General features: G+C 38.5%; 1 protein-coding gene across 2 annotated transcripts in view; it reads left to right on the top strand.

The window, feature by feature from the left end:
- Nucleotides 1-26,861, top strand: part of PARD3B (par-3 family cell polarity regulator beta) — a 621,722-nt gene that overhangs the window by 340,006 nt on the left and 254,855 nt on the right. For both annotated transcript variants that reach the window (XM_072978456.2, XM_072978451.2), the window contains exon 18: nucleotides 1,089-1,335. In XM_072978456.2, coding sequence (XP_072834557.2) covers nucleotides 1,089-1,335 — 247 coding nt within the window. The remainder of the gene's footprint in view (nucleotides 1-1,088; nucleotides 1,336-26,861) is intronic.

Here is a 26,861-nt window from a genome sequence, read left to right as displayed (position 1 = left end):
ACCTGATATCTGCAGGGCGGCTACCTGGTCCAAGGTGTCCACTTTTGTCACCCATTACCGGCTGGACCTTCGGGCTAAAAAGGAAACATCCTTCGGAAGGGCTGTCCTCACATCAGTTCTCCAGTGACGGCCCACCGTCCGGTAAGTTAGCTTGTCAGTCACCCAAATGTGTGATTCACAGAGTTCACTTGGGAGAAAGAGTGGTTACTTACCTGTAAATATGGTTCTCCAAGTGATACTCTGTGAATTCACACATACCCTCCCATCCTTCCCCACTGTCCGTCACTGCTGCCAGGTGCAAGCCTTGGTTTGGCGATGACGGATGTGTGGAACTGGAGGGAAAGGGAGGTTGCTCATGCGCAATAGGGGCAATGTATCCTTTTGATCTTTCAGATAAGAAGCTCTAGAATATTCCGAACGTTCCACGCAAGCGCGGACAAGACCCCAAATGTGTGAATTCACAGAGTATCACTTGGAGAACCATATTTACAGGTAAGTAACCACTCTGTCTGTGTGTTATGAGGATTCCCTGTGATTTGAAAAGGTGCGGGAAGGGTGAGCTGTGGTGCCTCTGGTACTAGGAAAGGGTGCTGGTAGTGGCTGAGCATGGACACGCTGCACCACCAATCCAAGAGGTTTGAAAAGCTGCTGCTTGTGCATGCTCCTAGAATGCTTCTGTATTCCATTTTACAATATAGGTAACAAAATAGGCAGTCATAAATTTGAAAGTTCAATTACGTTGTCTTATTTCTTTGGCTGAAATAACCTTTGACTCTGCATATCCCAAGAAAGAGGCAGTATATATATATTTTAAAAACTCATATAAGTTTTGACAAGTCTGGTATCGGCAAAGGTAGTGGTTTTCCACATCTAGAAAGTAAAGAATCCACAATGCGGCCATTCCTAATTCACAGCAGAGCCCTGTTGGAATTAGCTGGATATCTTTTATGGGATCTTTAATGTACATGACTCAGTGAAAGTGCATTATAGAACAACACAAAGGGACATCACCTCTGTTTTTTTTTAGATTTTTTTATATGTTCAGTTGGCTGGTTTGTGTTTACTGATTTTTCTTTCTCCTTCTGCAGATGGTATGTCTGATAAGAGCTCTCTATCTGCTCAGGAAGCTCAGAACTTTGAATCAGCCTTACATATCAACTCTGAATTAGAAGATGTGGAAGGCAAGACAAAGAAACACAAGAAGACCAAAGAAAAAATGAAAATAAAAGACAAGAACAAGAAGAGCAAATCTAAAGTGAAAGAGAAAGACAAGAAAGAAGAAAATGAGGATCCAGAGAGAAAAACAAAGAGGAAAAGTTTGGGTGCCATGTTGAGGTAAAAGACCTTGAGAGAAAGGGGGGAAAATACTGTAGTATAATAATAATAATAATAATAATAATAATAATAATAATAATAATAATAATAATAATAATAATAATAATAATAATTATTATTATTATTATTATTATTATTATTATTATTATTATTATTATTATTATTATTATTATTATTATTATTATTATTATTATTATTATTATTATTATTATTATTATTGAGTGTATTTATTTTCATTTTGACTTGAGACCACTCATTGAATTTGCAACAGGAAGATACTGGCTGGTAGCAAGGAGAGTTGTATTTCAATACATTTGAAAGCTGCTGGTTGGGAAAGGTTCCGTTAAAGGGGGGATGGATGAAGTATAGCTTGCAGGCTACATGCAGCTTCCTACCAGGCTTTTTTGTTTGTTTGTTTATTTGTTTGTTTCTGTTCCCCAACTGTACCTCCCAGACCAAAAAATATATATACAGTATATCGCGAAAAAGTGATGATGTGGTCTGCTGCCAAAACTGGGCAATGTGGCTTCTTCACAGCTTTTGTAGCTTCAGAGCAGTTGAAAAAGTTTATTTAACTATCCCTTAACAAAGTATCTCCTGCCAACCTAGCAATTCGAACGCTTGTAAAAATGTGAGTACTGTAGATAAATCGGAACCACCATGGTGGGAAGGTAACGGCATTCCGTGTCTAGTTGCTCTGGCCACATGACCACGGAAACTGTCTACAGACAAACGCTGGCTCTACGGCTTGGAAACAGGGATGAGAACTGCACCCTAGAGTCGGACACGACTGGACTAAATATGTCAAGGGGAACCTTTACCTTTAACAAAGTATATATTTTAGAGAAGATTTTTTTTAAATGAGCCAAACAATCTGAAAAGGGAGCAGATTCCCTTATTTGTGTTAAGTTCACCCTCACTCTCTCTCTCTCATAGGCTTCCTGGATTGAGGCTTCTTGCCTAATTGGAGATTATCCATTTCCTTTCTCCAAGTCTTGCTGATCAGGACTGTTTGTGTGTTATAGAAACACATAGCTGGGAGATTCCTGCATGCCATGCCCGCCATTACTAGTGATTCTTGGTGAAAGGATTTCATTTGATGTATTAAGAAGGACTCTAATTGTCAGGGAATGAACAATATTTTAGAAAATATGAATCGGTGAAATAAAAAATTAACTCTTAATTTTTTTTAAAAAAATTATAACCTATCTTAATTAATGTCCTAATCAGGTATTTATGCCATCAATTAATTTAAACATGTTTGTTTAAAAACATTTTTGAGAGGGGTTTAATTTTACAGTAATTTTATTGAGGCAAAAATATTTTTAAAGTATTACATATTTAATAAATAAATAACAAATTATGAACTAATAAGCAGATTTTATGTTCATAATCAGGACACCCCTTGGCCACATCCCTTTGGAGGCATGCTAACTAATTTGGAAAAATCCCCCTCAACTCTGCTGACGTTGCCTTTCCTGGTTTAGAAGACCACTGTTGTTGCCGGTGCTGGACTTTTCCAAGTCTTCAGAAGGGAGGGGCTCTTCCTTCAGACTCAGAGCTTCAGATTTATTATATTAGGGATGATATGAGGAGCCATAGATCAAAATAAATATTTCTGTTTAATGATAAGTAAAACAAAAAAATTAAAGGTGAATGTTTGCCTGGAGTGGGAGCCCTGTGACGTAGGTTGAAATCCTGTAGCTTAGCATAGTAAGTCACGACTGGACTATGCCCATTTGAATCAATGGAATTTACCAAGAGCTGACTCATCAACTCCCTACTGATTCTACAGGCCTACTCTTGTTGCAATTTGCTACACTAAGCGACAGGAATTCAGGCATCAAGTCATCCAGATGAGGGGAGTGGATATTTACTTGGAGGCTTTGGATGTTGTGTTAGAAGAAGTTAAGATTTTTTGCTAAAGGCCAACTCAGCTTTAAATGTTGTCAGGAGGAATATGGTTTTTCATTTTAAAAAAATTATACAAATAATCGTATGACAACTGTGAAAAATAAATGTGGTATTTTTATATAGCAGAGCAGGAACTTTAATCTTCTGCATTCTTATGACAACCCAACCAATGCAATTTGGGTCAGTTAGAAGACGATAATCCGTTTGTCAATTCCTGAGTGCTTAACTGCGCTTAACATTGCTGCTTGCTCATCCAAAAGGGTGTTAGAGGAGAGCATATTCTTGAGTTTGTTGGATTGGATGGTGAGCATTAAGTGTGTAATTGTGGCCTGGTTCCTTTGGTTATCTGACCTGAAATCATCTTACATTGTGTACTTTTCCCCCGCAAAAAATATTGCCTTCATCTTTAAAGTAAGTTAAATAAAAGCTGCATGTTTTAAATCACCGAGACAGTGTGGCATCTGTCATGGTGCACAGTTGCTCCACAGCTTGCTCCCAGAGCTATTGTTAGAGGCATGGTGTATAATAAATGTAATGTGACTGTGGCCCTGTTATTACCTTTTCCAGATAGTGGTTGTAAAATTCCTGGGTTTACCCTTCACTTTTTATGGGTATGAAGGTAAGTTAACTAATGGACTGCAGCCATACCAATGAAATTTTAATAGCTAGCTCCCTATAGGCAGCCAATAGGCTGGAGTCACAGTGTTTTGCTTTATAAAGTATAGACCAACTGTGCGTCTGGCGTTTTCAGTGGAAAGAGAATAAAAGGATAACCATGCATGCAGAAGGAGGCAGAGCCCCGAAGCTACCTCTTACATTTTCTGTCAAGATGCTGATTGCTTAAAGCTCTTTCGGTGCTGGTGTGGCACTCCCTCTCTGTCTACAATTGATTTGACTGGGTTGTGGTGGTAATGCTGATGCTGTTACTACTGTACTACTACTGCTAGTGACCATTGGGGAACAGTCCATGCCAGAGTTGGATTTGGACAGAAGGCTGTTTTCTACTACATGTTATTATAATAGGCTTGCAAAAAAATTAATAAAGTGCCTTATGTCTGTTAAAACACAGTATTTCCCTCCTGGAAGTAGTACATTGTCCTTCCAACTGTTAATCTTGGACTTATTTACTCTCATTTTCACAGTATGAGCCATTTCACTTAGTCTGCCTAATTTGCGAGTTTTGCTTTGAGCTATGTGCTGGGCTGAGTTAAATTTGTCATTTCTTATTATATGAAGTTTCTTTTTGCAGTTGCAGTTTATATGACCCGAAGTGTTGACTTGGCAATATTATTGCTGAATAGTTAACATAATACTCATCTACTTGCTCGTGTTAATGCTCAGCTTCTGTTGTCTTCAGTGAATAGGTGCATGCCAACCATGAGCATGTTGTGCAGTGTTTTGTATCTATGTCCACATGAGCCTAACTAGGATTGTCATAATCATTAGGACTGGTAGCTTTGAAAATACAGATGGCCTCTCTCAAAGGGTGGGTAACCTGCATAAAGGAACTGCGGCTCCTGTTTTCACACCACCACCACACAATTTAGTCTCTTATCCTCTTCATGCAGCTGATACATGCTCTATTCCATCTTCAGTGGGGCAGTACAAAAACATGCTACTCACAGTGTGGCTACAGTGGTGAATAAAGAGAGAACTAAATTATAATCAGGAGCCATTTAGAGAGGATTTTACTTGGACTTCATTTAGTTTTTCCTTTCCTGAGTTATATCTATTGTACAAACTGTCAGTTCTTAAATAAAACTATGTGTTGTGATCACAGGCTAGTGCAATAATTAATTAGAGCATATAAACATAGCCCATTTGTCATACCATTAAAAAAAACTGGCTGCTTTATGGCACCCTCCTTTTCTTTTCCGTGCAATGCTGATTATAACTTATCATTTGTCAAATACAAAGACGAGTGTTTTCATCTTTCAAATGCCCGTGTATGTACTGCTAAGGTTTATTTGTTTAATCAGGGTTCTGTTCTTTTTTAGTATACATACATAAATCTCATTAATGTTAACAAGTTAGGCCAGTGCATTGTAAGGAGTACGGCCTCCAACTCGTTAATGCACTTTTATTTTTATTTATTTATTTATTTATTTATTTATTTATTTATTTATTTATTTATTTATTTATTTATTTATTTATTTATTTATTTATTTATTTATTTATTTATTTATTTATTTATTTATTTATATCCCGCCTATCTGGTCGGTTAAGACCACTCTAGGCGGCTAACAGCATACTTTGATAGTATAAGATGACCTATATTTGTGGAGCAAATGATAGCTAAGCTTCTGCTGTGGCTTGGTGAAAGGAGAAAGGATTAGGGACTAAAACTAGGGAACTTGAAAGAGAAATGTGTCTCTTGGGTTTGCTGTGTGTTTGTACAGTACGTATTTGTGCCATGCAAAGCTATGGACACTAAAGGCATAATTTTCCTAATTTTCTGCTCTGGGAGATTTATTTTTTATGTATAACTTTTAAAACCAACTGTTCCAGGAAAAGGGACTTAGATTTCAAGCATCTGCACAGATCTGTAGTATTTTTTAATCTTCCCCTTTCCCTCTCCGCTACAGAAGATCTTGCAAGAAAGGTAGCTTGCAGACTGGGTTCTCACCTTGCTGACAGATTCTGAAGTCAAATCTTCATTTTATTTTTTATTTCCTGTGGGTAGCATAATGCAAATAATTTTAAGAATTGTGTATCATTCCAGAAACAGCCATAGTGGTGCAAGAGTGTAACACTGATTCAGGCTATAGACGTTTTCCTCTGCTGCCAGTGTGGTGCACTGATCTTGAGACTTCCTGGGCTCTGCGCATACTACATCCTTCATCTTCCTAAGTTTATTGAGAAGCACAAAGGCAGGGATTTTCAGCAAGAATGCAACACAGAGGGGTAGCTGTAACATCCTAATTTTTACTTGATTTTGCAATAACAAAAACAATTATAGGGTGTGTGTGGATTGCGAGGGTTCTATACATTATCCTAGTTTTAACTTCTGCATTCTCTGTAGCACATCCACCAAGATTAAACCCATTTCCAAAGAAACAGCTGAACATTCCCATTGTTTTGGTGCCAGTCATTGTCCTTTTGTTCACTTAGTTCGTGGCACCATTTTCTTCTTCCTCCTTGGCACTTCATCCCTGGTCTGCTTAGTCCATAGAGATGTTTCATATTCCCACCTGTGGCAACCCACGTAGTTTTGCTTGTGGGTATTCATGAAATCATAACATCAGGCATTTCAGAGTTTTCAGGATATTTGTTTGTTTCTGTCAAATGACAGCGTGGACAAATGTGGACCTCGCCAGTAGCAGCAGAATGAATAGCTTTCATTGTCAACAACAACAACACAGTAAAAATGTGTTCTCAGTGACTGGCAAAACAAATGCAGGAATGGGAGGGTATTTGGATAGAGGTTCGGCTCAGCTCCTTTCTGCATTGAGTTCCTGCGTAGCACCAGCAGGGTTTAGTATTCACCCCCTTGTGTGACTCCACAAGCCTAAATCCTTCTGGGATTAAATACCAGTGTAAACCAAATGGCATACCTTTGGGACCTGAACTGCCTCAGGTTAAGAAATCACTATAGACATTACCTGTTGCATGCCATGTTGTGTGATTCAGTATATAACATATAATTACTTAATTTTAGGCAATTTGCCTGCAAAACTTACATTGTTTGTGTTGTGCTGGCAGGTATAGCTAAGCTAACTATATCCAAGAGACCTCACAGTTCTTGGAGAATAATATTTGTCATTCCACACTTAAAAGCCGCATTTCTTTGCATTGTGCAGACATCATTCTTTCAGAATATTCCCTCCTAGACCTAAGCAACTGGTGCTTAAAGTAGAGATGCAACACCAATGTGAAGACATCTCCAATTATATACAAAGTGTCAGTGATTATTACAACGCGTACCTGCCGGTAGGGAAAGATACTTGTCATATTGACTCATTCCAGACACAGGAATCAAACCAAAGCAGCCTTTATTTCATAGTGCCCTGACTGATTAAATGAAGAAGTCATCTCAAATCCAGTTGACATTTTAAGCCAAGATTATTGCAGATACACAGTCATTAATCCAATCACTTAAAAATGCATTTGTTGTTTTCTGAGATGAAAATAAGACCTAGCAAATATTTCAGTAGGTTGACCTTTTGTTTTGTGATTTAAGAAGGAGAAGAATTGGGGGGATGTGGGGGGGGAGGAATTCAGTGATTGAAACCACCTGGTGTACAAGTTACCTACAAAGCGTCCTTCTGCCTGTGAAGTATTTCCAGAGCAAGCAGAAGTGGTGGTTTTAAGAACGGAAAGTTCCAGTTTATTCATTCTGATGTCACCTTTGTACACTGTTTTTGCAAAGCAGCATTTTCTTTACATTCTGGCCCTTTGTAGACATGATCTGTGCACAATGAACATATAGAAAGAGTATAGCTTCTTATATTAGTGTATATTTGATCCAAACCAAATTCAGCTTTTGTAAGTGGCATCATTATGAAGGGCACAATTATCACTTAATATTGTAACTGACTGACCATAATAAGTAGCAGTGAATTAAGTTTTTTCTGGACACAACAAGATAAGCTATTCAGTAAAGATGGGCCAGAACAATTAAACTCATTTCACTGGTTTCAGCAATATCAGAATGTCCCACTTCATTTCCAAGTATATATAGTAGATTTTTCCCACCCTAAATAGGTCACAAGATAGGGTGTGTGGGCACCACTATCTTGAACTCTATGTATTCATCTTTAAATGAATGTGAAATGAATGTACCATGCACATTTGAGCACATTTTATGTTCAAATGAATTTAACTTTGTAGTTTGTTAATGCCTCATGTTTATGTGAATCACCTGAAATGATTGATTCTGCTCAAAGATGGCCAAGGATGGCAGCTTCAATTTAAGATTGAAGTTGTGTTTTTAAATAATGTGGTGAATTGCCCCAGAGGCTTAGTCCATTGATAAATGCAATTGTGTGGTTTTTATGTTCAACTAGTATTCCTTTTCACAAGCTACATCTTTCCTATATTAACGTAAACTGAAAATTAAACTTTCAAAATCCCTACATAATGTATGTGTTTCATCAACTCTTGAAAAATAAACATATTTTTGTGTGTGTCAGATTGCCCCATTGTGAATCTTGTCAGTTTTACAGCAATGGCTCCGCATAAGCTGTTTAATTTCTTGATTTGTATGAGGAGTATGTTATGCCCACTGGGTGGTGAAAACTGATTTGGCATGCAGCTTCCTAGTTCTGAGTGGATAACTAGCTTTTGTCTCTACTTGCTATAATAGCATGGGATTTGTTCTATTACGGGTCCCATTCAAAATTTGCTATTACAAACATGTCTTGTAGAGATACTCCTTATTTTACAGAGATTTGTACATTTTTGAATGTTTGCTAGAGGAACTGCATTGCTAGGCATCTTGTGATGTCTGCTCAATTTGGAAACCCATCAGATTTTACAAATGTGTAAAGTATGCTCTAAAAACGTGGCACTGCACAAAAATAGTTTATACCAGACTTGCAATTATGCCTTCTCTCTGGATAAATGTTTAATACTGTCAGATAACTTTGATACTCCTTCCGTCATTCTGAACCAAAGCAGAAGCAAACTGATAATAAATTCCATGGGTAGAGGCCAATTGTTGCATTTGCACTGCACATTGATGTGCTTTTCACGTGAAATACCATCGTACATTAACGGATGAGTTTTTAAAATGTGCTCTAGTTAGCACTTAATTCAAGGAAGAAAACAGATTTCTTTTTCCACAGCAGAACAGGTTCATGACTGAGCAAACGTGGATAGAAGCAAAACCTTTGTTCCCTTTCTCCAACCAATCACAAAACAAAGCAAGCTAATTTGCAAGCTCCAGATAACTGGGAGAGTGACCACAGTGACCATCAGATGATTTCTAACATTTGAGGATTTTCGAGTTTTGAACATAAGCATCTGTAGCATCTAGTTCAGGGTGATCAGCTCGTGTCATGGAAGGCTGACATCATAGGCAACCACAGCAACTGTATGGCTAAAAATGCAACTACTGCAAATTTCCATTTCAGATTGCAATTGCTATGGCTTGTAAACCCTTCTCTCACCTAAACTACAGAGAGTGAGATGAACCACAAGTATCCCATGCAGTCCTCTTACAAAAACCCTTTCATGACAACTTAAATCTGAGCTGCTGAGTTAGATATCTGGTTGCAGAGCCAGAAGTTGGGAGTTTGATTCCCCACTGTGCCTCCTGTGAGTAGAGCCAATCTGTGTGGCCTCGGGCAGGATGCAGAGGCCTAGGACACCCCAAGAAGAAGGGAATGGTAAACCACCTCTGAGTACTCTCTACCTAGAAAACCCTGAGAATTGTTGCAATAAGTCAGAATTGATGTAACAGCACTGGCTTATTATTACTACGTCTGAGCAGCTGCCACCGTTCCCTAACAAAACAAAATACTGGGCCCACTAGAGTATGCATAATGTCTGTATTTTGCTGCTGGGGATAAAAAGCCAGGATGACAAACAGGTCATGCAGCCTTATGACCAGCAAAGCAAAGAAACAAAATCCGTCTTCAGTTGGTTTCAGCACTTTAATGCTCGTTAGGCTCACTGAACATTGCATCTCCCTGTTTCCTTCTTTTTCTTGCTAGCTATCACTCTGACTGAGATTTTCCCTCTGTGAGCAAGATCAGCAACAGTAAAATTGGTTCTTCACACTGCCAAGCCCAGCTGCTTCTATCAGTGGAGAAGTATCCAGACGACATTTGCCTGCAGCCACTGCTTCATGAAACTGCCTTATTGCTTGGCATTCACTGCATTCCTGCAAAAAGAAAAGAATTAAACAACTCAATAAAAATTATATGAGTCCAATGAGTTTAGCAAGGCCAAGCATAGAAATTCCCAATACCTGGGGCACACTGAATTTGTGCTCCCCACCCATACAGCTGTAGACTGAGGGACTGAGTGTGGCAGTTTGCTGCAAATTACAATACAGATGCGAATGAAAAAAAAAAAGTATATCCCACTAGTGTCCTATGAAAAGTACCTATCCCCAAAAGTACCAATTATTGCAATGTGTTTTACTAGTTCCTCCTCTTCATTGCACATGGAGCTGGAGCATGTGACAAATAATCATTCAGAATCGTGCGTTTGACTCGTGGACGCTTCCAGCTGGTGGAAGAATGCTAGCTTGATACGAGCTTTATCTTACGTTGAAAGTTATTCCATTGCTCCTTGGGAAATACTGATTTCCTGTTTGGGGCCTGGCATGCAGATTGCAAGGCATAGGTGGAATGCTTTGATGTTTGGAGGAGGACTGAAGAAATCACGACTTAAGGGAAATTTATTTTGCTCTCCTCTGGCTGTGGCATATTGTGGGAAATATGGTAATGTAGTCAATAGTTATTGTCGGCCTGATGCAAAAACAAGCTTAGTGAAATGCTTTTAACTTTGGAATTTTATGGCAATTATATGAAGAATGAAATGTTAAGTTTCCTCAACACAGAAACACACACTTCCATAAAAAATCTCCAAATTAATCGAGTGTCCCCCAACCACAACACACACACACATACATATTGGGTTTTGAAGAGGAATCTTTAAGACACAAACCATTAAGATGGAGGAGCTTAGGATTATCCATCTTCTTACTTGCCCTGTTTAGATCAGCAAATATAGAAACTTGTCTGAGAAAGACGTACTTTTCTGAGTTTGTGAAATGTTGCCTGTGTGCTCTTAATAACTGTTCCCTTGTTGCACACAGCCAAAGGAAAATAGTATTTTACTGGAATGCATTTTTATTTCCAAAAATGCAATACAGAGAGACCAAAATTTAATATAATGAAGCATTTACATCTGCACCTTAATAAAGGCCCGCGTCTAACGTGCGGCAAAGAAACTCAATAAATGCTGCCTATGCTATAAATATGCTATCTACGTATAACAAAAAAAACTTTATTAAAGCATTACATTTCACAGATAATAAAAGTGTATGGAATATTTAGTTGGTGGGTAGTTCGGAGTATTATGTTTCCATACAATTTTAAATTCCTAATTTCAGAAAGCCTTGAACAGTGACATAAATACAAATGAAATTGCTAGGAATTCAAACTCAGAAGTTAAATACTGTCGGATTAAGGTCCATAAAGCAAGGGCCAAACTGCACATGGTGGTTGGTTGGATTTTGCAACATTTTGCAGCCACGGTGGATCTGAATTAGATCAGAGGCTGGGGGATGTAACATTCAGCCTTCTTCCCCAGCAGTTTGTCCAATATATAAATACGGCAAGTGCTGAGAAGCTGTTATTTGAACTATTGGACATAATATATATGAGTGCTCCAATTTTTCCTGCTGCTCTGCTTTTCCAGTCAAATTTGCTGCTACGAAATTATGTTTAATTGTTGGCAAAGGCGGCAGTCTATTAAGAACACCAAAGCAGGATATGAAAGTGTAGAACAATTAAAATAGAAATCGCATGAGCATAGCATTACTCAGATGCCACTTGGTGGTCCCCATAGAGGGCTATATTGCTTGAAGAGTCTACTAAAGAGTGTTTAATTGTTCTTGTTTCATATTAAATATCAATCCCCTGCCACTGGGTTGCTGTCTGTAATCTAGTTTTAAACTGGACATTTTGTTGACACTGTGATGGCCTCAATCCCCATAAGCTGAACAATGGCAAGATTTTAGGATTTAATATAAAGCAAAAAAAAAAAAAAAAAAAAAACCTTGACCAATGTATCGTATGGTTTTTCTTATGCCAAATGATTATTTTATTTTTCACTACTGACCTGCCTACATGCAGAGCAAAGAAGTAACAATGTTATGCTGGAGTCTAATGTAGTAACAAGAACAGAGAGTCTTGTGGCAGTCTTTGTGACTTGACAAAATGTCACATTGTGCACTGTAGCCCACTTTTTTCAGAGGCATATAGTCTCCCATGGGAATGATGGGATGCTGAAAGGAGGGGTTGCTGAAATGTAATTGAAAGGCAAAAGACCCATTGCGGTGATAGTGTTCACAGTGGTCATGAAAGGCTTTTAAATAATTTTTTTGGAAGTGACAGATGCTTACTGGTTAAGAGTCATTCAGTGGTCATTGCTGGGTGAGGTAGATTAATGTATGCAAGATGGAGAAAGGTTTTTGACTAAACCATGTATCATAGAAGAATATGGCATATAAACATACAAATGTGATGCAAGACTGAAATCGATAGAAGCAAAATTGCAAGTAAAGATTATTGCCCAGACAGTTGACATAAAATATACAAAAGCTGGAGGGCAATAAGCACAGAACAGCATATATGAGCTAATCGACATGCGTAGTGAAAGAAAAAAAAAGATTGTTCATGTTCAAGTGATGGGAGGATGAGCTGAAACTTGATATCTTCTTATTCAGCTGTTTTACTTTGGAATCTGCCTTTGAAGTCCCTTTTTTCAAGGATGGACACTTTGAGGTTACAAATGAGGTGTACCAGGGAGGATGAAGTTCTTTTCTCCTGGTTTTTGCATATTATTTCTAATTGTGTTCAATTTTTAAATTTTATTTATTTTATCTCTAACTTTATTTTTTGCAAAGAGTGTGGCCTGCAAAATGCTGTGGGGCACTGCTGCTAGTGAAATATGGTATACATTACATTATCATAAACCCAGACCTGAAAAATAACACTCTTTCCCATCATATGCTGTCTCCATTTGGACTTTGTTTAATAATCCATTGTTTGCTTTGTAAAAGTTCATCAGTTGCTCACTTTCTCTTGTGCTCTTTTTTCACATTCTGGGACTACAGTTCTCAACAACCTGTGGGTGTGAGGGAGGCTCCCAGAATTTAGTAGAGCTCTGAAGTATGGTGCTGGTGTTCCTTCTGCTTTTTTTGCTTAAGTTCAAACGGTACTATGTTGTGCAGAAGCATCCACCAATTTTTTTTGGTTGGTTGGTTGGTTGGTTGGTTGGTTGGTTGGTTGGTTGGTTGGTTGGTTGGTTGGTTGGTTGGTTGGTTGGTTGGTTGGTTGGTTGGTTGGTTGATTGATTGATTGATTGATTGATTGATTGATTGATTGATTGATTGATTGATTGATTGATTGATTGATTGATTGATTGATTGATTGAAGAAGGCCTGGTCATGAAGCCATGTCTGTGAGTCGCCATCTCTCCAAACAGCTTAACAGCTTCCACAACTTCAGTTGTAGATGTAGTAAATCCAAGAAGGATAGTGGCCTAAGTTTGACCTAAAACATAGAAATTGTCTGCTGCTTATTTGGTAGGCCTCGTTGGTTATTCTGGCCCCAGCATTGTCTCAAAATACATCATGCTGTTGATTCTGTAGGGGCAATGTGGTCAACAAGGCTGATATCCCAATGTCACTGTAAGATCACACTCTCATATGAAAATACTGCTTAATCAAGTCTCAGATTCCATAACAGCAGTGCTTCTGAGATTTGGGTAACCTGGTAGCTGCCTGTGAGCAGTTACTCTTCTTTTTCCACCCTTAGGACTAAGGCCAGGAAACAGAGAGAGAAAGGAGACAAACAGATATCATAAGCTAGCATTCAGCCCATCATTTCACAGAAAGGGTGTAGGACTACACTGGTTGTACACTTTCTTGCTTAAAGGCCAGATGAGAGAAAGGAATGGTCAAGGAAGCATAACAGGATTGAATGAATCCCTGCTGCCCTGAACATGCCGTTTTTAAATTGCTGCAATAAAAAGATTTTTTTTTCCAGAATAAAGAGCAGGATTGGAGACACTTTACTATCCAGATGTTTTGGACCAGAACTCTCTTACTTACCATTCAACATACTGGCTGGAACTTCGGGGAAATGAAATCCAAAACATCTGGTGGACCAAAGATTTCTCACTCTGAGCTTAGGAGGAAGATTAAAGGAATGTCCTGTTGAAAACATTCAGAAGTTTAAAAGTCTGGCACCCACTGCTCTTTGTCAGTAAATGACAGAGAAGTAGGCAACAGTTTAACTTATAAATTACTTGGAGATAGGCTTAAGTTACAAAAATCAGGCAAAACCTGACAAGGATTGGGCAATATTGCATGAAATAATCCACAGAGAAAGTCTGAGCATTATCTCCTACAGGAGCCCCTACTCATAACCCAAGATAGAACGAGCAAAGTTCTACCTTGCGTTATGAGTAGCTCAAAATGTGGCCCTTGCTATGACTTTTTTCAAAGGCATATTTCCTGGAATCCTGTAGAATGTATTCAAAAATTAAACTGTAAGGATTCACTACAAAAATCTTCACACTACAAAGCTTCTAAAGAAGTGAGTAAACTCATAATAAGCCCAAAAGTACCAAAATGTAATTTTTAAAAAAGGGAGCTGTCTCCTGAATCAGGGTGTTAAAAAGATATTTTGAATATATATTTCACTGGAGAGTTTCTCTTTCAACTCTGTAGGAAAAGGTTCAAGGTGGGTTCTCTGTGGAATGAAATCAACATGAATGAAATTGACAACATAAATGGAAGACATTCAAACAATTATGAAAGATGAACAGAATTTTAAAAGCAGCATATAATTTACAGGTTAACAATTAATTTTTTTTTTCAAAGCAGTGTTGAAGGTTTCCTAGAAAGGTAAAGTGACGTCTATAACCAGCAGTGGGAATCGTAATCAGCAATCAAATGGATTCCTTGATCTAGAAATGCTTTTTCATGATCCCAGAATGAACGACGGGTATTCTTGGCAGCACTTGCATGTTGAGAATTTCCATAAGGTTCAATAGACTTCTGCCCCCCCCCCCATAAGTGTAGGAGTATGCAAACAGCACAACTGAAACCTTGGGAGAATGTGAGATCTGTGCAGATCTGGTATATCCACATTGCACACTCCCTATTCAGCACATAACTATTTAATGTCATGGAGAAATCTGGAGTGAGGTTGTGTGATGCACAGGTGAACCTTCTGCTGTCCATAATAACCTATTGCCATGGGTCCTGGGAGGACACCTCTCTTAAGAAGCCACAATAACTGAATTAGGGCAGCGGATTAAAGCTGAGGATTCTTCCCAGCAGGCAAACATATTCATAGTCATTGGCCAGAATCCAGTTGATTCTGGCCAGTGGTGTAAATTTGAGTGCAATGTTCCAGTAGTTAAGCAGTTGGAGTTTGTATTTTTGTTTTGTTTTATTTTTGTCTTGTTTTATTTTGTATTGTTGCATGCCAAATCATGGAACTCTTGTGCAATAGACAACACAACCAACAACTTCTTAATTCAATTTCCATATGAGATTTATATCGATGAACTTAGACTGGTAGACAGAAGCAATAGGAATCTGGCAATTATCTGTGGCTTTTCAATACAGCTGAAAGCCCTTTAAATTTATTTTTTGATTAATATTGCTTCAAAATACCCTACCTTCCACGGCCTTAAAACCTTTCTGAAATCCCAATACTTGCTTTGCTCATAATTCAAGGGAAATAGGGTTCTATTGAGCTTTATGGAAATATGAAAGTACTATACAGTACTTGTTTTTTTAGTGGATCATGACCTTTGTAAATATATATTTTAGGCCCCTAGAAATTCTGCAAAGATCAATGAAAGATGGAATGCAAAATAGGGAAGTGATGTAAAATAAACATAAATTTATACAACATCTGCATATAGATAATTAAAGCCATGAGATTTAATTAAAAAGTACAGAATAGCTGCTGTTCCCAAGAATAAAGCGTATTGCTTCAAGCAGATATTTATTGAATATCCATGGGGATTTTAAGGGCAGAATAAGAAGAAATGAACTAGTTTTACTGTGAATTGCACAGGGACTTTAAACAAATTAGAACTTGAACCACAAGAAAATCTAGAGATGACTTCCACTGTAGCGTAATTCATCTTATGACCAAGTGCCTTGAAGGCTGCAGATAAGTTGGATGGAATCAACATGGACAACAATTTGACTAACTAGCCGAAAGACTGTTACTATATAGTGCTTTTTAAACAATAGTTTTGGCATAGTGTTTGCACATTTAGAAGCCCACATTTAATAGATGCTTGGTCTTGAAGAAACAGACTGTTCAGTTCCTGGTAGTTTAATCTTTCATCTCTCTCTCTCTCTCTCTCTCTCTCTCTCTCTCTCTCTCTCTCTGTGTGTGTGTGTGTGTGTGTGTGTGTGTGAGAGAGAGAGAGAGAGAGAGAGAGAGAGAGAGAGAGAGAAAGAGAGAGAGAGAGAGAAAGAAAGAAAGAAAAAGAAAACGAATGGATGCCTGCTGTGGTCAGTTTTTCGAAGGTGTGTATTTGGAATGATTTATACATACAGAACCTGGATAGTATCCATTCTGTTACAGCAGCCAATACAGTTTTTAAATGTTTTTTGACCTATAATCAGTGTCCTGCTTCCATGACAGCACATTAGTAATGCTTCTGCTTGGAGGAGATGGTCACGTAATGAAGGCCTACCAGTAGCATCATATCCAACAGGGAGTAGCCAGGTCAGGGTCAACAGTCCACATAATCAGTCAGCTGGGATAATAATAGTTCAATAGGTGACCATAAGGGAAGACGATAAACTCTCCAGGTAAGTCATGGTATTAAGGAAACATATTGAAGCTGAAATGAACAGTTCTGTGCCCGCCCGCCCCTCAGCAATAGATGTGGGTGAAGCAGGAGCTCATATATTGATTCTACTCATCTAAGTCTGGACCTCCCTCTTTAGAAAGTGTGAAATCATTCACCACAGAAGCTCCGATGAGCTCCTTTCTTTTCTGGACATTTTTCCTCATCCTCACTACAGACCTTCTCCAGTGAAAGTATGACAATGAATTGGTAACTGACTTGACTGTAAAAACCAGCAGTGAAATGGAAATCGGAGCTGAGTAATAAGAGTAGATGGTTATACAACAAACTACCTATTAGCACATTTGATGTAACAAATATAATAATATGCATTACTGAAGAATTAACCAAGGAATGATACACCAAACGTTTCCTCCCCAATTTTGTCTGTTGTGTTTCTTTGCTCTGCTCTGCTCCATGCCTCATGTGCACGATCGTCAGTGCACTGTTTTGGGAAGTCCAAGGCTTCTTATACCTCAGGTAATCCTTGAATACTCCTCTAAAGCTGTTGTTCCCTACCACCTGTGCATGAGAGGTACCATTTTGGCTCCAAAAGTTTCCACTTGGAGAATGAGTTTTCTGTTAGTATATAGGATTGATCAGAAACTTAGAATGGGATCCTTGGACTACTGTCCAAGGAATCTATTTGCCAAAGCAAAGCTTAATGAAACAGAATTTTACGCTCCCTCATATCGCTGACAGATTTGCTAGTGTGCACTGTAAGTCATAGGAAGAGTTTTATAAGAGCTCATGGTTGCAAAGAAACCTTTCTCTTTTAAAGGAGAGAGAGAGAGAGAGAGAGAACTAATGGGCGGGGGGGAGAGAGAGAGAGAATAAAAAGCTACTAAATAAATCCCCCTTTCCCCCTATGCCCACCATGCTTAGAATGTAACCCTTTCAAATATGAAAAAGACAGCATCTTTATTTCTAGTACTGTATATTTGATGCCCCCAAAATGAACAGTATAAATATTCTGCAAGAACTTTAAAAATCTCATTTATAAAATCATTACTATTAATACTAAGAGCCTGACCTGTGACAATGTTATTGGAAACTTGAGCATTGCCAAAGGGAATTTAAAATGAATTCTGGTTATGATCCAACCATGGTGTGCAATAATGTGCTTTCAATGAGCCACAGTCTCATAATCAATAGGGAAAGAGAGTAGACAGTCAAGTGTGTCTGTTTTGTTTTGTTTTATTGGCAAATCATTGCCTTAGTTCACTCCCATCAAGTCTGGTACTCGAGAAGTTAAGTTAAACCTCGGGAACTTAACAAAAAAATTATAATTTTGTTCAAAATAGTCTACTCCCTCAAAAGGACACAGCAGGCGAGGGAGATTCTCAGGATGCAGCTACTTTCTCAGAGAGTTCTTTGTCCTAATCAGACAAGGCTAATCCACACAGCATCTCCAGAAACCTTTTATTTATTTCTGAGTGTAAATCTGTTGTACCTGAAGTTAATCAATAATAATAATCCTGCAGAGTGTGGAAGGAAAAGAGTGAATTTGAAAATGAGATGACCTTTATTTTACAAATAGTGTTATGTCCATCCATAAAAGTGGGCTGCTATGCCTATAACAACAACACAACATTAGACATCATAGAAAAATTAGTGCACTGGTCATTGTGCAGAAAATATTACTTGCCAGCTCCAAAAACCCATGGGAACACCAAGTAGAGAAAGTGTCAGAAAATGAAGAAGTCGGGATCTTGTGAGATTTCCAAATGGATAGACACCTTGAACATAAGACACTAGATGTAGTAGTAATAGAATGAAAAAAATGTCCAGATCATTGACATTGCAATTCCAGGGAATGCTAGACTTGAAAATAAAGAATTGGGGAAAAAAAACTAACAAAGTACAGAACCCTGGCAATTGAAACATCTCACCTCTGGAAGAAACACATTTCACTGGTCCCCGTTGTCATTGGGGCTTTGGGAAAAATTATCAGGAAGTGTCACACAGTACTACCAACAGTTGCAGATCTCAGAAATCACACCATCAGAACTACACAAAATGGCAGTATTAGAAACAGCACACATACTGTGTCGATATTTAACAAATACTTAGGTTTTTGGCTAAAACTTGTATATGTTATATAATACCACTCAATGTTTTTATAATGTTGACTGTGCCTGGTGTTTTTGAATAATAACTTACAACCGTTATTTATTATTATTGTTGTTATTAATATTATTTTTTGCTGCAAATAGACAAAGGTAAGATACCTTTCACAATTCCAGTTTAATGTGGAAGTGTGGAAATGATTACTGCTTACCAGGTGTTTAGTGTGTGGATAGTTACTTGAAATGTGTAGTAATACCAGTTATAATCCCTAATTTCTTTCTTTCTTTTCTTTCCTTCTTTCCTTCCTTCCTTCCTTCTGCATAGAATACAAAATATCTGAATTTTCATCAGTTGGAGATGACCACCTCTTTTAGCTGGGAATCCAAAGGCCTTTTAAATAAATAAATAAATAAATAAATAAATAAATAAATAAATAAATAAATAAATAAATAAATAAATAAATAATATACATGCATGCTCGCGCGCATGCACACACACAAAAGGGCATGGGCCAAAACCCTACAACACAATTAATTTCTATATGTGGGGAATTACATGAAGTTTGAAGTGGCAAAGGTTAGGGCAATGTTTTATGTATTTTCATACCTCTTGTTTCTTCTCTATCTTAATCACATACAAGTTAATATTGGCCTAAACCAATTGGCTCATCTTTGAGTAATGCCTAGGTATCTACAGCTTGATATTAAATCAGGCATATTGATTATATGATTTTTCTAAGCATATATGCAGGAGGGAACCTCTTTTCATGTATGGAAACAAAACAGCTCTACCACAGCCAACCCTCCAGACCTCCAAGGCTCAAGCAAGTAAATATACAAAACAATAATATGACAGACCATTTGGTAATCCTGGATCTTTCCCAAACATATTCAAAATAAGAGTGATTCCTTCTGACACATGCAGTGTTGCTGTCTTGCATAGGGACTTTTCAGGGTCTTTTCACTCTAGCATTTCAGAAAAGCAGCCTCCAGGAACACTGGGCCTGTGGAATGTTGCCCCAAAAGGAACAAGAAAGTATAACTCCCACCATCCTATATGTGAGTGAAAAAGCATAGGTTTGCATTACATACAGCAGATAGTTGGTAATCTGCTGGGGCGTATCTCAGTTTTGCAGTTGGGCTCCTGATCAAGATACGACTCAGCATCTTATTTATTAACCACCATTTAGCATTGCCAAGTTGCACCAACCTTATACAAACATCAGTAGGGTTCTGGCTAATATTTTGCATGGCATTATTTATTTATTTATTTTTACATAAGAAAAGATATCCCCCTCACCCCAAATTTCTTGTCGTTTATTTGAAAAATAGTTTTAGGAAATATATATATATCTCCTGATTTTAAAGAGCTAGGGTGATCATGTGTCCTCTATTATAGAAGACAGTCTTATAACAGCCCGTAGAATAGAAACTCCAATTCTAGTTCATCTTACTGAAGGACTAGTCTAGCTTAAAGTGCCCTAAGAAGAGGAGTGAGCAGGAGCCTTGAGGTCAAAAACTGTTAGCAGCTGGACAGCAGACAGAGCCAGCTGGAACGTAGCTCGCCTGAATGCAGACTGATTATGGTGAGCAGCATTCAAAATAAAACACATAGTGACTATTTCTAAACTTGCATCTCACTATGTAAATTGTCTGTGTCTTACCCTTTGTCCTCCCTTCCCCTGAAGTTGGTCATCCTAGAGAAAGCAAAAACCTGATCTTTAAATATCATGGGTTTTCATGCAGGGCCTTGAATCTCTTGCTTGGTAGATACATGTGCTGCCTTTTGTTATACCTTGAAAAAAAGGTTCTTTAAAATACTGCATATGCCAACATTATTCTTGTTCAAGTTTAGGCAGCTGTTTTAAATTGTTGAGAGAGTTTGGGGTTTTATTTACAGTGATCTTCTCCCCCTCCTTTTATGTTCTACTCATGTTCTGTGTAAAGTGCAGAGACATACTTGGAAGAAGGGACAAGAAGGTGAATCAAACATTTTGGTACTTTTACTTGACTTCATGTAGTTATGCTGAAATTGATGGAGAGGCTGCAGATGGTATGTTTTAACAAGTCCCTTTATACTGAAGATTGTTATGCTCCTGTGTATCATGATAAAGTACTCCCTTGTGAAAATGTCTGTTTACCCATGGTGCATAAGCAGCACCGAACATTAATCCTACACATTCGTCAATGATCATGAAACTAACCTGTAACCTTGAAAGAATAATTTTCAAAGAGATAGCCATATTAATCTGTTTCTGCATATAGAACTGAAAAACAAAATGAAGCGAAAGGTTTGCGACATCTTTAAGACTAACAGATTTATTTCTCCTTGAGCTTTTGTAAGTTAAGGTCCCTTTCTTCAGACTGACAAACCAAGGATAGTTCCAGTTCAACAAAACAGAGTGCTTAGTAATTGAATTTTAATGTTAGGCCAGCCCTCCAACACTTCACTTTAAATTAGTTGTGTTAACATACAAGATGTATGCACAGTTAATGCAACACTAGTTCCAATTTGACAAGGGAAGAAATGTCACATTTATATGTTCATGGCGGTGTGTGTTATGATACAAAGTGCATCTGATACCATTAAAATAATTTTGTCTTTTCTCACAAAAAGACCTTAAAGAATTAGGACCTAATTATCCATGGAAATGTGTTAGCTGTCATTCTTGCATTATGCATCATCATCATCATCTTAGAACTGCAGAGCTAGAAGGGAACCTATGGATTGAGTCCAGCCCCTGTCAAGGAGGTACAGTGGGGAGTTAAACTCCCAGCCTCTGGCTCAAAAACCAGATACTTAAACCCTAAACCTACCCAGCAGTTGTGGTGAAATATTATTTCAGTCTTTCCATTTGCCTGTAAATTTACTGTGGTTTCAGTTGTGGCCGCCTCTTCCCATTTCTCCACCTGGTTGAATCTGATGAACCTCCACCATGTCTGCGGAGAAACCTCACCAGCCAGGAAAGGCTCTGGGACTCTTAACCTAGCGGGTGCCAGAGAACTCTGGTCACATAAGGAATAAACTGGCCTTTTGACAAGTCTTTTCTCTCCCCCCCCCCCCCCCGGAATAAACAGCTCTCTGTCCTAAGCACATTGGATATAAATAGAATGCATTATGTTTAGAGCAGGTGAAATGAAATAGAATTGATTCAGACTTTTAAAATGCTGGTGTTCAAAACTGCACAGTGGAGCGTTGTAATATGTGATCTATCTCCTGCTCCCCATGCATCTACAAAGCTTTCAATTTCTGCTAAAGTAATCTTTTAATGGTGAGCAACATAATTATCATTATAATTCATTACCCTATCAGCTGTACTATGAATGGGAAATGTTTTGTCAATTCTGGGCTTTCATTATTTCCTGTGCTAACAGAGAGAAAAGATTGGGTTTTTAAATGGCCTTTCCCTCTGTGATCTAGGTAAATGTAGGTGATTTTCTGGGAGTCTGCATTTACTTTGGCATCTGTAATACTTCAGAGTCTAGTATACATATAACAAAAAAGCATTCGCAAAGATACTGGTTATCCTGAGGTGAAATGGAAGGGAAATGGAATAGTATTAGTTGTTATTTAGGAATGGAAAAAGGTTACTTTGTTGAATTGGCACATAACAAGAAACAAACAATGGTCCGGGGGGGAGAGAGAATGAAAATGTATCATGGGTATTGATAAATATCTATCTATGTAGTATAGTCAGGACCCACCGCATACACGTGTACTGTACATACTTGAGTGGTTGCGATGCACTTTCGTATTCTTGCATTCTGTCTACCTTTAATGAGCAAGCCTCCACTTTATGCTTTTGAAGTGAGTCTGGAAATTATCTTAGTGGTATCAACAGGACACCGACAGTGTGTTGACGTCTCCCCCACCCCCTGCACATATATTGTTTTAGTCACTCCCTTGGTTCATAAAGCCCAGTGTACCTGAGCATTTAGGATCTGAGTATTTTGAAAGAATTATAGATGGTAGTTTTTAAAACATTGCCCGCGAGAGGTCTTAGTTAAAGAATAAAAAAAAAGAGCTGTGCCCCCCATCATTTCACAGAATTTTTAAATGTGGTGAGAATTTCAATCTATCCTGTTGAAGCCCAATGAATTCTGATTAGTTCCTGTTCGTTATATCCATCATTGTTTTATCTTGGTTCATGAAGAAATGAGATAATAAATAACTCACTTTTATATGCAGTCGAATTGATTCAGTTGTTTCAAAAATGGTATTTTGCTAATTAAGCCAACATTTTTGTGTTCTGCAGATCACCGTTCATATAACACTGTGTGGTTGCCACTTCTTAAGTGATTTGACTAGTCTGGTTTGTTGGGGATAAGAGTTGTCGCGATCAATCTGCTGGTTAGAAGCTGTATCGTGCTTGCTCTACAATAGCAAACCAATGTCCTGTATATTACAAACATCACAACAATAGAGAACCTAGATACAGTATAATGAATCCTAGTTATCTATCTGCCTACCTACTTGTCTACCTATAAGGGATATGCCATTTTTTAAACTCCCATAAAAGGTTCTCCAAAAAATCCCCAGGCAGAATTCTGGGGGTTCCTGCCTTCAGAGAGATGCCTACAGAAACTTTACATTTCAATCATCAGGGGCACACCCCATCTTCCAGGCTGTCTTGGGCCTACCACCTGTACAAAAAGGAAATTGCTCAGAGTGCTTTCTGGGAGGCCTAGTTCTTCATGGGAAGTGTAATTGTACCGCCTATTAAGCTGTATAAAGGGCATGTCCCAAAAAATTACGCCTCCCATGAAGACTTGGTTTCCCAAGTAGTATAGTAAGTAGGCCCAAGATGGTCTGGAAGAGAGGACCTGCCCCAACCTAGTGAAATATAGGTATTCTGTCTGTGGACAGCTACTCCCAGAATTCTCCCTGGGAGATTTTTGGAGAACTGAGAGATTTGGAATCCAAAACCGAAAAGTGATGATCACCACCCTACAACCTACCTACCCACTGAACTACCTATAGAAGAGTTAACATTTCTCTGTACTTAAAGTTCACTAGCTTGTCAGTACTTTCAAGACCGTCTGTCTTGCAGAGATCATGTTTGTTAAATGATGGCTATTTCTTGTTAGGGGAAAGGCTTGGAAATGCAAGTAAACTGTCCTGAGCTCTTTGGTTAAAGGAATGTGATAAAAACGTAACAAATGTTTGCTTATTTTATTTTATTTTATTTTACTTCTCTGCTGGCATTCCCACATAAAAGCAACTCAGAATAATTAAAATTCAAATTGGAAACATCCTTCTTCTTTTTTTCAATATTCAACTCCCAGTGCTTGCAACATCTCAAACAATATTTTTAAAATAAACCATTTTTATATAAAGAAAAACTATTCAGAGGCAATCAGACTAATTGGTTTATTTGTTCATAACAGCATTCGATTGGAGAAAAGTAATCCAATAACAAAATTGAAGTTTTACATCTGCATTTTTATTTACGAGCTCTGCCCCTATTTACAAACAAGTATAATTAAGCTATTTGTCATGTTCTTTGGTCTCAATGTTCCTGCAGCGACCAAGATAACACAGATAGGGAGTGAGGCACCTTGCCAAAATCAAAGTCCTCAGAAACGTTTTCAGGTTTTTCACAAGTGTAGGAAGAAGCCTCTCTTAGGAGCTGCAGAGAATTAGGGGAAAAAAGTTTCTTGAGAGACCAATGGCCAGGAAGACTACCAGTCCCCTAATCTTTTGTAAGTTCCTATTCAAGGAGGGCTTTTTCAGCAATGGTTTTATTACTGTGTTTGTTAAGCATGCTGGGAGGCACGTTGCAAGGAGGCATTCACTACTACTACTACTACTACTACTACTACTACTACTACTACTACTACTACTACTACTCACTTGCCCTTCCTGGTATCTGCTATGTGCCAGGATGGGCAAGGGTCCAACAGACACATGGTAGCTCTTATTCCTCAGAGGATCCTGTCCACATCCTCAGGCTGCATAAACTGAAACCTGAAACAACAGGACAAGCAGAGGCCAAAGTTACATTCACTGGATCTGGATCTGGATCAACTATGGCATCCAAGGCAGAGTGGACCCAAGCTATTTTGTTTGCAAAATGGCCAGAATTGTGCAAATTCTTCACTGTGGGCTATAGAGTGGTCTTCATTGTCTTCCTGTGGACCAGCATGTAATAGGCCAGAGGTTCCCAATCTTTTTCAAGTCGCAACCCACAAGTAACCTGTGACCCCCCCACATTTGCATAAAAAGGCATTTTAATGAAGTAAAGTCATCCTTTCTCAGAAAGGATGGCTTCTGTCTCCCACAAAGGGCCCGTTTCTCATGCATACACATGTGCACTAACTCTAATACCCTGCTCCAAAAAGTCAAGGGAGAAATTATTTAACAAGGGCTGCAGCACATGTACAGCGATGTGCGATTCCCCCAGAAAACACTTTGCAGCCCCCTTGGGGGTCATGGCCCTCATGATGGGAAACACTGTAGTAGGCCACTGAGTACTGTACTTGAAAGAACTCTGCCACAAAACTTTGTGCAGATGCCGTGGTGGCAGAAAAGACTAACCTCTTCTTTGCTGCTGCCCTAGAATAGGCCTCTCTGTCGGTCCTAGTTCAATCAATTTCACTGCAAATTTTCTGCCATTGCCTCTGTAGTTTCTGTCCCACTGATTTTATTCCTACCAGTTCCCTGATAAACTAGAGTTTGGTTTGACTCCACAGGCAGGCCACATAGGGTTGATCATGTCAGTGGCCCTGCCCGTTTCTCCATTCCAGAGGCCAGCTGGACCATTCCAGAATCACCTCCTGAGGTGACAGGAGACTCCAAGAGCCATCAGAAAGCCATTTTAATCCATCAGCCTCCTGGGGTGGACCATCTTAATTGGTTGTGATAATGGCTAGCTAGTGAAGATAATAATAATGCAATACAAAGGAGGAGGAGGGCAGTGAGGAAAGCAGACAAAAGCAGAGGGAGGGTGAACCCAGACCCCATGTAGTACTTGTTCAAGATAACTGGAGACTCTGTATTGTCTTTTTGTGTTGCCAAAGTGATAGCAGCAAGCATCTTGCTGCCACAAAACCTTTGTTGTTGTTGTTGTTGTCAACCTAGTGCCAAGTTGCTTCTGATGTACGGCTACATTATGAATTGGTGATCTCCCGAAACATCCTCTCATTAACAGACCTGCTCAGATTTTGCAAACTCTTGCAAACAGAAGCGCTTGCATAGCCATAAATCTCCCAATTGGCTACTCCATACAATCAGTTTATAGTCTCCCAGTAATGTACATACTGAAACTAAATGAGCATTTACTGGTTAGAAACAGAGATTCTATTTATAATTTGACACTGATCTGCTAGAAAGCTCCAGCGTATGATATAAATTCGTATTTTCCTTCCTGCACTCTTAGTTGTGAGTAACATTGATCCTTTTTTTCTTTCTTTTTTCTTTTCTCATATTAAAAAGGGGGGAAATAATGCTTGAGGTCCAGTATTTCCTGTGCATTTTTCTCATATAAGCCGTGGGTTCAAATTGTAATTGACTGTAGGCACACTGGGTAAGTAAAGATTTGTGTGAGAGCGTATGCTAGCTCCATTCCCTCCACTTTTGCTGTGCTCACATGAAAAGTAACATATCAGAAGCAGAGAGACTCCTCTGTGTACAGAGATTCTTCATGTAATTCTTAACTTTAGTTTTCCAGGGTTCAAGAGAGTGTAAAGAGCCTCTGCACATACAGGGGACTCTTTACGTTAAACCCACTGCTCTTCACACAAGCAAAGTGACAGTGGCAGAGGCAGGAGTGACAGGATCCCATCCTCATATATTTGTATGTGGACAATAAGCTCATATAATTAGAGCTTATTGTCCACGTACAGACAACGGATCACAACTGGTTTACTTCTGTATGGCCCATAATAATGTCCCTTTTTCTACCATGTATTTAATGCTCTTTAATAATAATTAGAAATCTATCTGCAACAAAATATTGCAGCATTAAAATGGGTGAC

Source organism: Pogona vitticeps, chromosome 1 (assembly GCF_051106095.1).
Source record: "Pogona vitticeps strain Pit_001003342236 chromosome 1, PviZW2.1, whole genome shotgun sequence".
NCBI classification, from domain to species: domain Eukaryota; kingdom Metazoa; phylum Chordata; class Lepidosauria; order Squamata; family Agamidae; genus Pogona; species Pogona vitticeps.
This window is presented reverse-complemented; position numbering and strand designations above follow the sequence as displayed.